The sequence below is a fragment of the Pan paniscus genome, chromosome 4 (genome assembly GCF_029289425.2).
Source record: "Pan paniscus chromosome 4, NHGRI_mPanPan1-v2.0_pri, whole genome shotgun sequence".
Lineage (NCBI taxonomy): Eukaryota > Metazoa > Chordata > Mammalia > Primates > Hominidae > Pan > Pan paniscus.
Window position 1 is genome coordinate 9,602,921 of NC_073253.2, and position 16,826 is coordinate 9,619,746.

Consider the following 16,826-nt stretch of genomic DNA (forward strand, 5'->3'; position numbering starts at 1 on the left):
AGGAAAACTTTACTGATAAAACAGTCTGATATAGTCTGGTTGTTTCTTCTCTCCAAATCTCATGTTGGCATGTGGTCCCTAATGTTGAAGGTGGGGCCTAGTGGGCTGTGTTTGGAGAATGGGGGAAGATCCCTCATGAATGATTTGGGGCCCTCTTTGCCGAAATGAGTTCATGTAACATCTGGTTGTTAAAAAAGAGTCTGGGACATCTGCCCTGTCTCTCTTGCTCCCGCTCTTGGCATGTGATATGCCCATACCCCCTTCTCCCTCTGCCATGAGTAAAAGCTTTCTGAGGCCTCACCAGAAGTCAAGCAGATGTTGGTGCCATGCTTGTACAGCCTGCAGAACTGTTAGTCAAATAAACCTCTTGTCTTTATAAATTACCCACTCTCGGGTATTCCTTTACAGTAATGCAAAATGAACTAAGTCACAGTCTATGGTGGGTTTTCATTAAAGATAATCTTGGATTTCAAGTAATTTGCTGAAACATGTACACACACATACACACACCTAGGTCTTATTAAATGTTACATAACACATTATTCAGAATTATCTTTCACATTGTAAAGTTCTCACATAATGCTTGGACGTGATGCCCAAAAATATGTGGCATTGTATCCTAACAAACTCAGGCTGTTTCTAAAGCAATATGATTACTGGATTCGACACTCTTGACAAGTTTATGCATCCTCATTTGAGTTGGGACTAACATGATTTCAAAAATTGGTTTCATAGAGGTATTATTTAGATAGAATAATATTTACTCATTTAAATGTAAAATTTAATGACTTTTAACAAATGTATAAAACCTGTCACCACCTCTTCATCTTGATATAAAATATTTGCAGCAACTCAAATAATCTCTCGTACACCTTGCAGTCAATTTCTTCCTTGACCCTATATCCAGGCAGCCATTAATAGGTATTCTGCTGCTACAGTTCTATCTTCCATAGAATGTCACATAATGAGATAATGAATACATAGTCTTTTGTATCTAGAATCTTTCATTTAGCATGATACTCTGAGATTTCATCCAGCTTGTTATCTGTATTTGTAGTTTGTTTCCTTTTTATTGCCCAGTAGTTCTCCAATTTACATAATTAATTTGTTCATTTCCATTGATGAACTTTTGGGTTGTTTCCAGTTTGGAGTTTTTAAGAATAAAGCTTCTATAAACCCTTGGATACAAATCTTTCTGTAGACATTATTCAATATTATGTTACTGTTGGGAAAATACCTATGAGTGGATTTTCTGGGACTTATTGTAAGTATATGTTTAACTTTTGAAGAAATGTCACATTTCCCAAGTGGCTGAATCATTATGCATCATCATCCTGCATTATTAACAACAAAACAAGAGGTCCAGTTGTGCCATATCCTTGCCAACACTTGGTATTGTCAGCCTTTCTAATTTTAGTCAGTCTGCAGTGTGTGTGGAGGTATCTCACTATGCAGTTATGTCTAAATTGCTAGTCCATTTTTAAAAATTAGATTGTTTTCTTAAGTTGTAAGACTTTATATATGCTGGACACAAGACCACATATATATATGGTAAATATGTGTATCTCTCTGTGTGTGTGTATGTATGTCAAATATTTTGCAAATATTCCCACACAGTGTATGGCTTGCTTATCCATTTTCTTAATGGTGTCTTCGAAGAGAAAATGCTTTTCATTTGAATGTGGTCCAATTTATCAAATTTTCTGGTATGTGCTTTTCATATTCTAGCTAAAAAATCTTTCCTAATTCAAAGTTTTGGAAATATTTCTTATATGTTTTCTTCCAGAGGTTTTTAAATTTTTGCTCTCAACCTTAGGTCTGTCATCCCTATCAGGTAATTGTTGTATATTGTGTGAAGCAATATTTAGAGTTTTCTTTTTGCAGAGAGATGTACAATTTTTCCAGTACCACTTGTTGAAGACTACTATTTTCTCATTGATTTACCATAGCCTCTTCACTAAAATTTAATTGACAATATATATGTATATGTGGGCCTATTTCTGATCTCTGCTTTCTGTTCATTGCCTTATAGTTTTCCTCATGCAATTACATCATTGTTTTGAGTTCTTGTAGTGTAGGTCTTCCAACATTTCCCTGCAGAACAAACCAAAAAAAAAAAAAAAAATGGCAGTGCAGGAGCTTAGAGGCATACCTGGTTATCATGATGAAAGTTCCATCACTCATGGAACATGTGTGATTAGATGAACCCCTTCCTTCACTTAACCCATTCCCTACCTTATATTTTTCCTCAACCTTTATCACTATGTAACCAATTCTACTACATGTCTATATCTTATTATTGTCTGACTCTCCTAATAAAATGTAAACTCAGTGTGGGCCAGGATTTATTTCTCTTTTACTTCCTGGGGTAACCCTAGTAACTAAAACAATTTCTGGCACATAATAAGCACTCAATAAATATTGACTGAATTATTAATGAACTGGACCTCTGCTTTCACCTTTAAACAAGTAATTCTCTGTGCTGAAGCCAGAGAATTGAGTGGCACAAAAAATCAAACATACAAATGAGAATGACAACCGTTAATCACCTTCTGAGAGCTGCCAGGAGCACTCTGCTCAGCCGTTCCTGGCGTCAGGGTCTTGCTTCATTGATTTTAGTTAGCAGGGTTTGCAGCCTCTCTAAGGCACACCCAGACATATTTTCAAGGTAGGATGGGTCAAATAGTGTTACCCCGACTTTTTACACTGGGGATTAGAGGAATCCATTCATTTTGGTGCTTTAGCACACAACATCACTGTGGATTACAGCATGAGTCTGGCAGGGCTCTTAATTATGAATAAGAACACTTTCTCACTCATGGAACATGTGTGATTAGACTTGCCCCTGAGTCATATGAAGGAATTGGGAGAGCAAAAGAGAAATTAAAGAATAATTCCACCTAAAGCTAGAGATTACCTCCCAGCCTCTCTTTAGTCAATAATAAAAAAGATTCAAGAAAATACAAATTTAAAGTGTTGATTAAATTAAAAACCAAAGTAAATAAGATTTGGAAACCTTCCTGCAGTCTTTTTCTGTTGTTTTGTTGGTAACAGAGAGACATCACCACTGCTATCCGCTGGAGATGGCATAAGCTTTGTCTCCCAAATGTAACCAAGGTGGCTTACCTTGTGCTGATATAAAGAGAAGAAAGGAGGACATAATCCAAGAAAGATACTGCCTAATTAAAACTTTACTCACCCCACATTTAATCTCCAACTCTTCCTCTGTACATAAAATAAGGATTTTTATCTACCTTCAGTATGACAAACAGATGAATTGCCCATGTAATGCTTAGAAAGATTATAATATACTTAAAGATAGATAAAATACAATAACGTACCATTTGAGGCCAAATGGAAACACTATTTTAAATCAGAATTCTAACAGTAACTTTACAAATCCTTATTCCCAGTTTTAACTCAATCACATTGCACAACTTTACTTACAAGCAATCCACTCAAAGACTTAAAATAATAAAAACTATCTCCCTATTGAGATAAAACAACCAAAAACAATTGAAATTTTACCTGAAGATAAAATATAAATATTCAATCTTATAAATTATTTAATTAGTGGCCCTAGAACGCAAAAGTAACATGAAACTTATTAATAATTTTCAAAACTCAATAAACCATTTTCATCAGTCTAATTATTGCTTATAAAATTGCACAACAGGGACCCTCTCAGCTCTCATCAGCCAAAGATCAATAACAACATTAAAGTCCAGTCTAAGTATTAGAACCAATTCTCTTTGTTAATAACTTATAGTGGTTACATGCTGCATTTTCTCCTAACATCTCTGTGCACTCATGAATAATTATTACATACCTAGATTATAGAATTGAAAAGTGGTTTTTAAAAAATATTTCATTTCTCCAGATAGAAAACTGACAATATATTTTAAAATCAGAAATGTATCCCAAAATGCATTTTGTAATGTAAAAAGCAGGCAATGTGGTTATACCTTAGCTGATTCCTTTGCAAATAGATTAAAATATTTTGCCAATGTGATTTTGACATTACATCACATAAAACATCCAGTCATATGCATGATAATGAAAAGACAAATTATTCATGGAACAAAGGATATTTAAGGATCCATAACAGCACGTTTCCTCCCCAAGTAAACTCTTAAGAGGATAAGTCATATCCTATTCTGAAACAAGTGAAGATCACACTTGGTTTATGTAAATTTTAGTTTACAGAGAAAATGTTGAGTTCAAGACAGTTTTCAACAGTTAGCAGTGTCTTCCTATATGTTAATCAGATTCATATGAAAATATTAAAACTAAGTATTAAAATTAATGTCATGCTATCTATTTCTAATTAAAATAAATGTTCTTAATTCCTCCTTGGAGAAAGTAGGACATTATCATGCAATCACACACATTTATGATTTCTAAAGGTCAGAGTGGTAGATCTGAGACTAGATGAACAGAGAGAAATACTGGAAGCAGTTTTACCCAAGATTTATATATTCAGACTCAGAAACCTCTGGAATCTCACAGGGACTAGAGGAATCCTCTACTGCAGCCTGTCCTGTGGCAATGAGGTTGCTGTATCCTAATGAAGAGGCTAAACTCAGCCAGTACCATGACTCCACACAACTGCTTGGTGCATTAGACACCAGACAGCCAAAACCCAGAGAAGAAACAGAGCATCATGAGACACGCATGGAGCCATGGGACACGCATGGAACTGTGGGACACGCGTGGAGCCATGCGGCATGCAAGGAGATATGGACGTGCATGGAACCATGGGATATGTGTGGAACCATGGGACACACATGGAGCCATGGGACATACATACATGGAGTTGTGAACATGCCTAGAACTGTGGACACACATGGAGGGATGGGATATGCATGAATACATGGACACACATAAAGACATGGATATGCCTGGAGCTGTGGGACACGCATGGAACCATAGACAAGCATGGAGCCATGAGACACGCATGTAGCTGTGGGAGACACATAGTGCCATGGCACATGCATGGAGCCATGAGACACACATGCATGGAGCCATGTCACACACGTGCAGCCGTGGGAGGCACTTAGATGGCACATAGAGGGAGACCTGGATATGCATAGAGCCATGAGACACACATGCACGGAGCCATGTCACACACATGGAGCTGTGGCCACATATGGAGCCTAGCACAGAAACATCTCCTTCACTCATCCAGCATCCCTTCATTTTCTGAGAGGTTACAGTTTGTTGTACCTTGACACTGTCTGTGTTACACCTTCTCCAGCCGCAGGAGGAGCAGGTGGCAGGCTGAGCAATGCCAGTGGCCCACAAGACAGCACAGGGTCAAGGGAAGAGTGACAGGAGGCCAGAAAACAGGCAAGAAGGGCAGTTATGATGACAACATGTAATATGCACATGGCCACATTAGAGAAGGGCAGAAAGAGCTTCTTAGACTAGGAGAGGGGCTGGGGGCACAGTGAGTGGATACGAGAAAGAGCCAACTCAGAGTTACAAAACATGTCAGATATTCTTCCTGTCAACATTTAACAAAGCAATGCATGCAACACACACATAAATATAACGTAATATAATGATATGTTTTGAAAGGAAAATATAGGATCCATGAAAAATAATCATTCATACTGTGATATGGGAATAAAACCCAAGTTTAAAATCCTAATTGGTCACTTTCAGTCACTGTTTTTTCAATCATCTAAGACTACATATGGGTATAAAGGCAGCTGTTAAAACCCAAGTTCCTTAGGGAAGCAGCAGAAAACCAAGTGCAACCCCCTAGCCCAGTCCCGGTGATGGCCCAAGCTGGAGCAGTCATCTCAATTCCCTCCATGCCCTTCCCAAGCCACTGGAGCTAAATGTTGCAAATCCTCTATCACGAGTCCATGCAGCTCTTGCTTAAGTTTCAGAACAATTCTCAGGCCAATCAATAAACCCATAAGTAGGAGGACACTCTACAGGAACATTAAGGAGTTAAAGATAAAGATCGCTGGGACCTGGGAATGGAAATCAATAGGGCCCTGCCTGATTCTGCAGGCAGGAGTAATCTTAGGCATTAATGCTAAATGCTGCCAGCTAACACCCTGAAGAAAGGCCTCCAAAACAGTCATATGAAGGACCCACGCAAAGTACAGCATGACTCACATCACTGGTGGTCTTTCTTTGTGAATAATGTGAAATTGCTTCCCACAAACCAGTTCCTATAACAGGAGCATGCTCTCTAAATAGCCAGCATACTGAGTAAACTTTAATCAATAAACAAACAAAAGCAGAATATGGCACATTGCCTTAAGTAGACATTAAACATTTAAAACTAATTTCAGAGATGGTTTTGAGACTCAGTAAGCATGCTGAGAAACATGCTGTCTTGAAGGGTCACTCTTTTTCCCCTCTTTATTGGAATAGACATTTAAACAAATGACAAGGACATATGTGTGAACGGTGCATCTGTAATGGGTCAGGGTGTTTTAGCAGCCACTGCACGATCAGGGCTAAATATTCCAGAACATACAGTCAGGCAAGTAACCTTGCAAACATAGCAAGCTGTTAAAGCGTGTTGTGCAATGAACTCCACTAGACAGGAGGAGCCTGCAGTGGCAAATATTTCACAGAGGCTGGAAAAAAAAAAAAAGATTCTACCAGCATCTTCTGCCTAGCCAGGTAAATCAGATCAAGACTCTGACAGAACATGCTAAGTTGCATGAAGACGTTCCGTTACCATCCAGTCCTTCATCAGTAGCATCCTATGCAGAATGCCTCCAGTGCATAATACTATGTGCATGGAAATCAGGATTTTAAGTCAAGATTATCCGGTTCTCCCTTTATTTCCCCTTAGTCAGTGTTTCATCCTACTTTCTCAAAGTTTCTTGGAATGGTGCCTTACAAAAAAGTGTTCACGGGGAGTCGCAGAGGCCACTCGTTCAGCTGTAACATGAGCCATTTCAAGGCCTGACTGGGTGCATAACATCACAAGACATCGTGTGTGTGTGTGTGTGTGTGTGTGTGTGTGTGTGTGTGTGTGTGTGTGTGTGTGTGTGTGACAGAGAGAGAGGAAAATAGTTTTATTCCCTCCTCAGAGAAGCACTTCCTTTCTAAGGCCCTGTACTCTTGGCCTGGGGCCTGCCTACCCCTCTTCAGCCAAGACAGAGATCTTCAGGAACTCCTTCCTCTCCCGCACCCACCCCCACCCACAAGCTTTCCTGCATCCTGGGTGCTTTGGCCTCCTGCCCTCCAGGCTCACTGGAGGTGGAATTGGCTTCCTATAACTTTACTGGGCACCTGTTCCCAGTTGCTGTGCCCTCCTACAGCACCGGGGTCTCTGCTTAAACAATCATCTCCCCTCTCTTCTCTCTCTTTAGCCTCTTCCTTCACCTCATTCCTTCCCATCGCCATTTGAGGATGGTTAAGTCATGCTCTTTGAAAAGCTGTTCCCTGCCCTTACGCCCCTGCATGACTGACATGAATTCTCTCCTTTTATATCTATCATCTAGTCCCTAACCTTTGATATATCCCTACACATATCACCATCTGGTTTCTTCCCCCAACTCTGCACTGAAACTGCTCTGATAAATGCTGCCTTTTATGTGTCCTCCCAAAAGATATAATGAAGTCCTAACCACAGGTATCTCTGAATGTGACCGTATTTGGAAACAGCACCTTTGCAGACAGATTGTTTAAGATGAGGTCATTCTGGATTAAGGTTAGCCCTAAGTTCAACATGACTCATGTCCTTATAAAAAGAGAAGACAAAAAGGCAGGGACACAGAGGGAGGATACCATGAGACTACAGACTAAGAGACTGAGTGATGTGTCCATGAGCGAAGGAATGCCAAACATTGCTGACAGTCATGAGAAGCTAGGAGGAAGCAGAGATCGGTTCTTCTCTAGAGACTTCAGAGAGAACACAGACCTGCAAACACCGTAATTTTGGACTTCTGGCCTCCAGAACTGTGAGAAGAGACAATTAGGTTGTTTTAAGCCATCTAGTGTGCAGTAATTTGTTACAGCAGCCCTAAGCAGCTAATACAGTACTGCTGACAGAATTTCTCAGAAAGTGACGAACTGTCCTGGCTTTCCCAGAACAGAAGCAACCAGGAAAGTCCCAGGAAGACCAGGACAAGTGTGTCACTCTTCCTTCTGGCATACACCTGCCTTGAACACTCTGCAGTATCTGACGCTCTGCTGGACATCGCCCTCTTGAAAATATCCCCATTCTTGGTTCTCAGAAAGGCTTGCTCTCAACTAGATAATTCCATCTGGTGGCTCACAGGAACTCAGCCTTTTCCATCTAAAATCACCACACCCCTCTTATCTGCTTTCTCTTCTTGATTCTATATGGAATCAACAGCCAAGAATGTGGGGATTGCAGTCAGGGCTTCCTTCTCACTCCTGCTCTGCATCTACTGAATCCTCAACCACACCCCTTTCCAATTTCCAGAATCTACTTCTTCTCTACATTTCTGCCTCCCTTCCCTTAATGCCGTTTCTCCTCCCTTTGGTCTCAGTAGCAGCCTCAGAATGGGCTGTCCCTGCCGGCATTTTGTCATCCTCCAGATAGAGGATAAACTTGTTCAGATGACTTCCAATGCCAGGCACCTCCGAATCCCCACTTGCCATGTGAGCCTCATGCCCTCTACCTCCTCCTCCATATCGTAAAATAAGATGTCCTGACTTCCTGTGCGTGAGGCTTGCCAGGACCCGCAATGCTCCCTCTCTCACTTCAGGGCTTATCACTTGCTCTTTTCCTCTCCCTGGAAACCTCTCCTTTCATAAGTTTTGTAAACACCTTCTAACAATCACTTGGGATGCAGTTCTGGCATGGCTTCATCCTAGAAACCTTCCTCAACCACCGTCCTACAGCCCAGGATGTGGGCTTAGAGCCCCTGCCCTAGGCTCTGCAGCACCCAACACAGGCACCTGTTAGGACCCTTCACAGAATATTACGCAATGGCCCTTTTGGTTCACATTCCTAAAAATAGTCTAAACCCTTTTAATAGGAACTGAGCATCTTCTTGATCTCCTCAATATCTAGTAAAAACCCTGTACACAACAGGCTTCTCTTAAATGTTCATTGAAGGTTCACTCCGAATTAAAAACATGCAAATAAAAATACACTGAGATGCCATTTATGCACTGAGTTTGGTCCAAATCCCAAAGCCTGATGGTGTACTCTGCAGGAAAGGCGGCAGAGAAATAGGTATTCATATCCAGGGCAACTAGAATGCAAAGTGGTGCAACCTCTATGAAAGAGAATTGGGCAACATTTACAAAACGACATATGCATTCACCCTTTGGCCCAGAAATCCCAATTCGAATAATCTCTTTCAACGGTACACTTGCAAAAATATTACATAATGTTTACAGGAGGCATTACCCACTGAAACACTATCCATGGTCACAAATGGCAGAAAATAACCTAAGCATCTCTCAATAAGGTGTTTCTGATTAGGTTAGGGCTCATCACATAGTGGAAGCTATGTAGCTACCGAAAAAAAAAAAAAAAAAGAATGACATCAATCTCTACACTCTTCTAGAGTAGGCTCCAGCATATATCATTAGGTTAAAATAATGCTACACAGAAACAAGTCTATATAATTGCCACCTTTCATCTAAGAAAAGAGAACATAAATATATATTTGTATGTGTGTGTGTTGCTTTGCTTCTATTACAAAAGTAGCCTAACCCATAAAATATAGGTAAATAGCTAAATGCAGAAAGAGCTCTGGAATAGGATCAAGAAAACAGGAAGCGAAGCTAGATTCCTTTGAACACCTTTTGCTTCAATAATTAAACAAATGATAGTAACTGGGTCTTGGGTTGGTGCCATAACCACGCAGAAAGAAATTATTTCTACTGGTTTTAAAGCAGTAATTTTGCTAATTTCACTAAAATTTTCCAGTGAAATATATACGTGAGGACAAAAAAAAAAAGAGAGAGAAAAGTCATTTTAAAGATTTTTCAATAATCCAAAACAACTAGGTTTGCATGAAGCTGTTATTCTAAAATGACTGAGTGTGTACTAAAGAAAAAAGGCAAAGAAATAATTAGGTTGGTCAGCAGAGACTTGAGATTTTGTGCAACGAAGAAATAGACACTAAGATGGGAAAGGCTAACAAAGACCCTAGAGTCCTGGAGATGAGTTGGGAGTATCAGGAGAAGTTTATGGTATGTTTTAAAAATGCTTTTCTTAGCACTGTCCACTGAGAAGACCTGTGGGCACCTTTGGTGCTCAAAGCATACAGAAGTGAGTGATTCCCAGGTCTGTGGAAGGAAATAAGTAAAAGGAATAGGAACATCTTGTCAACCCAGAGAGTAAAGAAGCTCTCAAAGATGACTTGGATGGAGTCAGAAGAGTCCAGAAGCTGCTCTCAAGAGGCTACTCTGGGCTTAAAATGCTATAATTTCACCATGTACAAGGATGTAAACTACATGGATTAAAATACATCAAATATGTTGAAATTCATGTAGTAATAATAATTATAATAATCAAAATAAGAAAAAGGCAAACATAACATCTTATTCATCCCCTTTGGATGACAAATGAATGACCTGTGGGATGTTAAAGAACCAACCTACTTGTGTATTTAAAAAAAAATAAAAGTATAAATTGATGGGGGGCGGGGACCATTTATTTTGCCTTTCCTGCATAAGGTGTACTTTCAGGATATGTAAAGAGTTGATGAAGGAAAGATAGTTTATATAGAAGTATTCTAACCATTAAATGAGCAAAATAATAAAATGAGAAAATCCCAGTTTTGTACCCACGGATGAATCAGTAGATTGAGGCCGTGATCATCAATGACTGATCATTTCCCAGCTGGATATGCTCTGCCTCCTGAAGGAAGTACGCTGCACTACCCATGACACGGTCAAGACAAAAAGATCCAAACCTGGATCTCAGCAGGTGTCTTGAGATTACTAGGAATTTACAGACATCTTTGGAAAGAGGAATATTTGAAGCACACAATCAGAATGCGATGAGCAAACTCCAGACTGTGGGAAAGTGTCCAGGACAAAGAACTTGGCTTCTGTAATTTGCAAAGGGTGTGAAATAAAAGTAAAATATTAAAAGAGACTCAAGAAATATACCAACCGATGGCAGTGTATGGAATTTACTTAAATCTCGATTTGACTTAACTGGCCAAAAGATGCCGAAGTATTTATGAACCCATGAAAGATCTCTCAATGGTGCTTGATGATGTCATGAAATCATTTATTATTTGTTTGTTTGTTTGCTGTGATAATGGTACTGAATTCCTTATCTTTGAGTATTATAAACTGAAATCTGATGGATAAAATTATTTGTTTTTTTTAATTTCCTCTAAAATAATTTAATGGGTATGAGATGAAGCATGAGTGGAAATTTAGATGAAAAAGGATGGGGATGGGCCATGAATTGATAAGTGTGGGGCTGCATGCTCCTTAGACTATTCTTTCTTTTTTTGTGCTCCTTAGACTATTCTTTCTATTTCCGTAGATATTTGAAAGTGTTTGATACAAAGTTTTAAAAACAACAAAATATAAAACCACTTGTTGCATGAATTACTGAAATACAATGTCTCATTCATCATATTTAGCCTGATAATATAATTCCTTGAGGACAGGGATAGAGTCTATTTTCTTTTCCACTCTGAATGCTTGAGTGCCCCGGGTGTGAAGGATCTTAAATAAATTTCAATGAATGAAAGAATAAATGAGTGGATATACAGATTAATTATTTAATCCTACCAATCCATAGAGATACTTGGGACATTAAATCAATTCTGCTGCCATGCAATGCTAGATAGAAACAAAGGGGTAGGTTTGTGGCAAGACTAAGGCTTTGCAGGAAAATGCCATAGTGAAGAATTTTAGGCTTTCCTTGGTTTTGTTGTTATTTTTATGGTCACATTTTTATCCTTTGGTTCAAACACTTAGGAGGCCCGCAGTACCTGTTAAATAAAGGTGACCAGAAATAATGAGATTTTTTTACCTTGGTAATCCCTGTCTTAGATCCCTCTTGAGGTGGTAATCAGTTTCTGGATATGAAATTCTAATGATAGAGGCTTTTGTAGTTTTACCTTTATTTTAAACTATGTCTAAAACAAGAGTCACTGGATTATACAGCATTCGTGATGCTCTGTTATCTTCTATCGCTAAACACAGAATGTGCATTTAGATGACGGCTTTGCAATCAGTGCGTGCTGGTCCCTTACCTTTATAGGAGATGACTGGATGCTCGGCTCTCTGGCACTGAGTCGTACCCTGGGCCTCTGGGTGGGCGAGTCTCCACAGCCCCAGGCTTGAGAACAGCCATGCTATAACACAGGTTCCCTTCATGGTGGGCAAGGGGCCTCTGACTCTGGGCACGTGTCTTCTAAACAGAAGCTCTTCTTCTCCTCATGTGTGGAAAGTGCCTAAAACACACAAAAGAGAAGAATCAGATGACTGTGAGTTCGTTTTCTAGTGGGTGGTCTTCTGGTAAAACTTCCTCACTAACTTTAAGGTTACACTTTGTGGAGATAGAGGACAGCTTGGAGGGCTTAGAGCAGCATATTTTTCTAGTCATATCCCAGGTCGTGTGTGTGTATGAATGCATGCGTGAGTGCGTGTATCTCAATACAGACCTCTCATTCTCCCAATAATTGCATGACATAGCCCATTTGTTTTAAACGACAAATGCTCAAGCTTAAGCTGTACTGTCGTCACACTCACTCCTAAGGAATGCAGATTAATAGTTGGGATTGGCCGGATTTCCCCTGGTCACCTGTCCTAACCCCTTGCGCAAACACAGGTCTATATGTGGAAACCCTACAAATACCTGCCCATCCCTTTTTAACATTTAAAATATTTAGTTTTAAGAAGGCCACAGCCATTGTCTTTTACTAATAAATTGATGAATATTATGCTACCCAACTTTAAAAAATCATCACGATTTGCTAAATTCTGTATTTAGTGATGCAGGATAACCTTTTAAAATTGTAGATAATCTGCCTGCAAAATATCTGGCTAGAGATCAAGTGTGAATCAAATAAAATCTATATCGAGCACCTACTGGGTGAAATAAAAGTACTATGCTGGGAAACTTTAAAGATTATGAACAATTTAAATGATTAACAAGCATTAAAGTAATACAGGCCTGTAAAAATAACTATAATCCAAGCTGTTAGCAAACCTCAAAAAGAACAGGAGTGCTGTGGGAGTCAAGGGAGAGTACGACTGCTACAGAGAAGGATCTATGAACGGGTCCATGCAGGGGCTCAAATCTGAGTGTAATGCTGGAGGATAAAGAGGATTTCAACAGATGGAGGTTTCTGGAAGGACGTTCCATCCCCAGGGAAGAGGATGAAAAGGCACATTGGAGGGGCAAGAGGAAGAGGTACGCAACGTGTTTTAGGAATGGTGTGCTGTACTCGATCTAGGAAGTTTAAAGGGAAGTATTGGGAAGAGCTTACAGAGTAGGTTAAGATATGGAAAGCAAACTACACTAAGGTGTGAGGTCTTTATTTTCAGGCAACAAGCTACCATAGTACATTAATGTTAGAAGATCTTATTAATATTAATAAGACCATTATCACAATAGTGTACCTAGGAAACTAGGCAGATGAGAGCATAGAAATGGAGAAGTCAATTTGAAGCCATTACAATTGTTAAGAAGAGAAATAAATGAAGCAGTGACTTTGAGGGTTTCAATGTGAATCAAAAGGCAAACATAGTACACAATAACTGTGGGTAATGGAAACTACGGCAAATTAGAGATGGCCACAGATTCGGGCATTCCTCCCATTGAGAGCTGGATCTATGTTCTCCACCTGGAATCTGGGTTGGCTCAGGGACGGCTCTGCTCGCTCTGCTCATTTTAATACAACAGAAGTCATGTTGTGCTAGTTTCCAAGCCCAGGACCTAAAAGCCTGGCAGTTGCTACATCCTGTAGCTTAGAACACATTCTTTAAGACACTGAGACACTAGGTCAGAAGTCCAACTACCCTGAGATGGCCATGCTAGAGAGAACACATTTAGGTGCTACAGTTGATGGGTCACACATGAGCTCAACTCTCCAGCCATGAGTAAAGCTGAAACCCATTGAGTAATTTCAGTAGATACTATGAGAGCAAAAGAATCTCTCAGTTGAACCCTGCCCAAATTCCTGACCCCACAAATGCAAAATGTAATAAAAGAGTGGTTGTTATAATCTGCTACATTTGGGGAACACAGAGCAAAGAGACACAGATGGACTTAAGACAGATAATGTAAGTGACTTCAAGGATAGTGATGCCATTCATTTTAATAGGATAAACAGCAGATGGATTTTGTTTAGATGAGATTAGAATCATTTTGTGTGTGTGTGTGTGTGTGTGTGTGTGTGTGTGTGTGCACATCAAGTTTCAGACACCTGGCCAGGCATGGTGGCTCATGCCTGTAATCCTAGCACTTTGGGAGGCTGAGGCGGGTGGATCACCTGAGGTCAGGAGTTCGAGACCAACCTGGGAAATATAATGAGATTTCATCTCTACAAAAAATAAAAATAAAAATTAGCCAGGCATAGTTGTGTGTGTCTGTAGTCTTAGCTACTTGGGTGGCTGAAGTAGGAGGATTGCATTAGTCCAGAAGCTCAAGTCTGCAGAGAGCTAAGAATGTGCCACTGGACTCCTGCCTAGGCAACAGAGCAAGACTTTGTCTCTAAATAATAATAATAAATAAACGAATACATAAAAGAGAGAGGAACTGGAAGAAAATCCAGAGAAAACTGAGGTGAAAAGCTATTAGGGTCCCAGGAAAGAAAGTGAAAGAAAAGAAAGAGGCCTTCTTTAAAAAGGAGTGCTTACCACCTGAACAAATGGTGAGATTTCAAGATAAATAAAACATAGATTTGAGGGTGTGTCAAATTTCACAGTCTGTATTTTTTGAGTTGAACAAATGGGGAGGAAGGAAAAGACATGATAATTGAAATTTTGAAATTGAAGAGTAGAAAAATTAAGGGTTAATTTCATGGAAGTTGGCTCAATATGAATAAACCTGACCAGAAACCTGAAGGTCCAGCTGAGTTTAGAGTCTCTCACCCACTCAATATTTACTGAGTGACAACTGCATACTCAGCTCTATGCATGTATGAATTTGCAAAGGAACCAAGAAGCATGAGGTAAGGCCTATTGCATCGATAAGCAGCAACCATGGAGTTGATATAAGGAAGCCAAGTACAGAGTCACCAGGACCAAGAACTTCAGAGCAGGCAGAAGGTTGAGGTCCTTAAGAATGGAAGGAATTCTACAACATTCCCATTGACCAAAACATTCAGGTTGGGCAGAGAAACAGGTAATGGGACTGCAAATCAAGACAAGGGAAGAGTATAGCTTCTATAGGAACAAGAGATGCTGAGCATGAAGGTGGGGATGGGCTAGGGAGGAAAACAGAGAGCCAGAGGCTCATCTGTCCACCAGCCCACAATCCCTGCCCAAGCACAGAGCACTGTAATGGACAATGGATGAGAAAATGCTCATTGTCCCTGGATTATAACATTAAAACTATGAGTTTCACTTTTGAAAAGGAGTTACAGTGTGCAAAACTGGTGTCTGCTTTAGAACTCCAGTCCAAAGGTAACAAGATGAAGTAGCCTATCTTTTCTGAGCTTCCTGATCTGAGACTTAACATATGAAATGTTATCAAATGATGTATTTCAAAATAAAATAGCACTTGTTAGAGGTGCTTTAGATGTGATTTCATTCTGTTAAAAGCAAGGAGGTTTGGGGCACCCATATCAGTTCAGGTAAATTATCACAGTCCCACATCAAAACAGATCAGCAATGATAAAGATAAAATGGGAAGGATGATGAAGTGGCAATCAGTCCTCAATACATGCTAGCTCTGCAGTAAGCATGGTGCCAAGCACTCACACCCATGCCTGGCACCCAACAGCCACCCAGAGCCATATCAATGATAAGTCCACTCTCACAGAGCAGCAAGCCATCATGGAGATGGGTTGGAGCACTGCCCTGTCATTATCTCCAAGAATGAGTGCAAATCAACTAGGGACTAAGAGCACATTCTTTTCTTACACATAGTTTTTCAACATGCACATCTAAGCCAACATAGATTCCCCTTCTGCTACCGATGAAGGGCATCATCCAGACCTGCTTGTGACCGCAACTGTCCTTTATTTACAATATGCCCTCCACTCTGATCTTAACAGACTTGACGTTAGAAGCCCTAACATCTTTGCCACCTGAATGAAAGGAAGAGAAAAATAACCCAAGTGTCTGAAATGCTCTTTCCTTGGGATTTGGAAAGCGACAATTAGAGAAGAGGGGAAATGACACATATAGAGAATGAGCAGCTAAAATGGAACATGTAGTTCAAGGGTGATGAGCTGAAATGACATGTTTGTCATGTTAGGAAAGAACATTTAATGAGAACAGGTAATTTTTTGAGGTTTATAATTTTCAGACTACAACATATTACCTTTTTCTTAAACTAAAGGTACTGTAAACTGTCATTACAGTAAGGTGACAGGAAAGGGCATTCATAGTCTTCATGCAGAGACGTGGGCTTTTTTAAGCAACTTACCATGGAAGACTAACTCCTTGAAGAGGCTTTTACTCTAAATAGACTCAGCTCTAAATAGCAGGTCCCTCCTTCCTGGACTCAGCAGGTCCATATTCCACTGAATCATGGAGCTCTTGCCTCTCAGTGGTGTAGGAGGAACACATTTATACCAGGGCTTTTAGTGCTCAAGCTCAGCACTATTGATATTTTAGTCATATAATTCCGTGTTCTGGGCTATTCTATGAATTTAGCAGCATCCCTGGCCTGTACCTACTAGAGCTAGTAACACTCCCCTCCCACCACCAACTTTGCACCAACC

At 39.9% G+C, this 16,826-nt stretch overlaps 1 protein-coding gene across 4 annotated transcripts in view; it reads right to left on the reverse strand.

Annotated features, from left to right (window-relative positions):
• Positions 1-16,826, reverse strand: part of SEMA5A (semaphorin 5A) — a 508,567-nt gene that overhangs the window by 330,829 nt on the left and 160,912 nt on the right. For all 4 annotated transcript variants that reach the window (XM_034959729.2, XM_034959730.2, XM_034959727.2 and 1 more), the window contains exon 3: positions 12,183-12,383. In XM_034959729.2, the coding sequence (XP_034815620.2) occupies positions 12,183-12,306 (124 nt within the window). In that variant the 5' untranslated portion in view covers positions 12,307-12,383. The remainder of the gene's footprint in view (positions 1-12,182; positions 12,384-16,826) is intronic.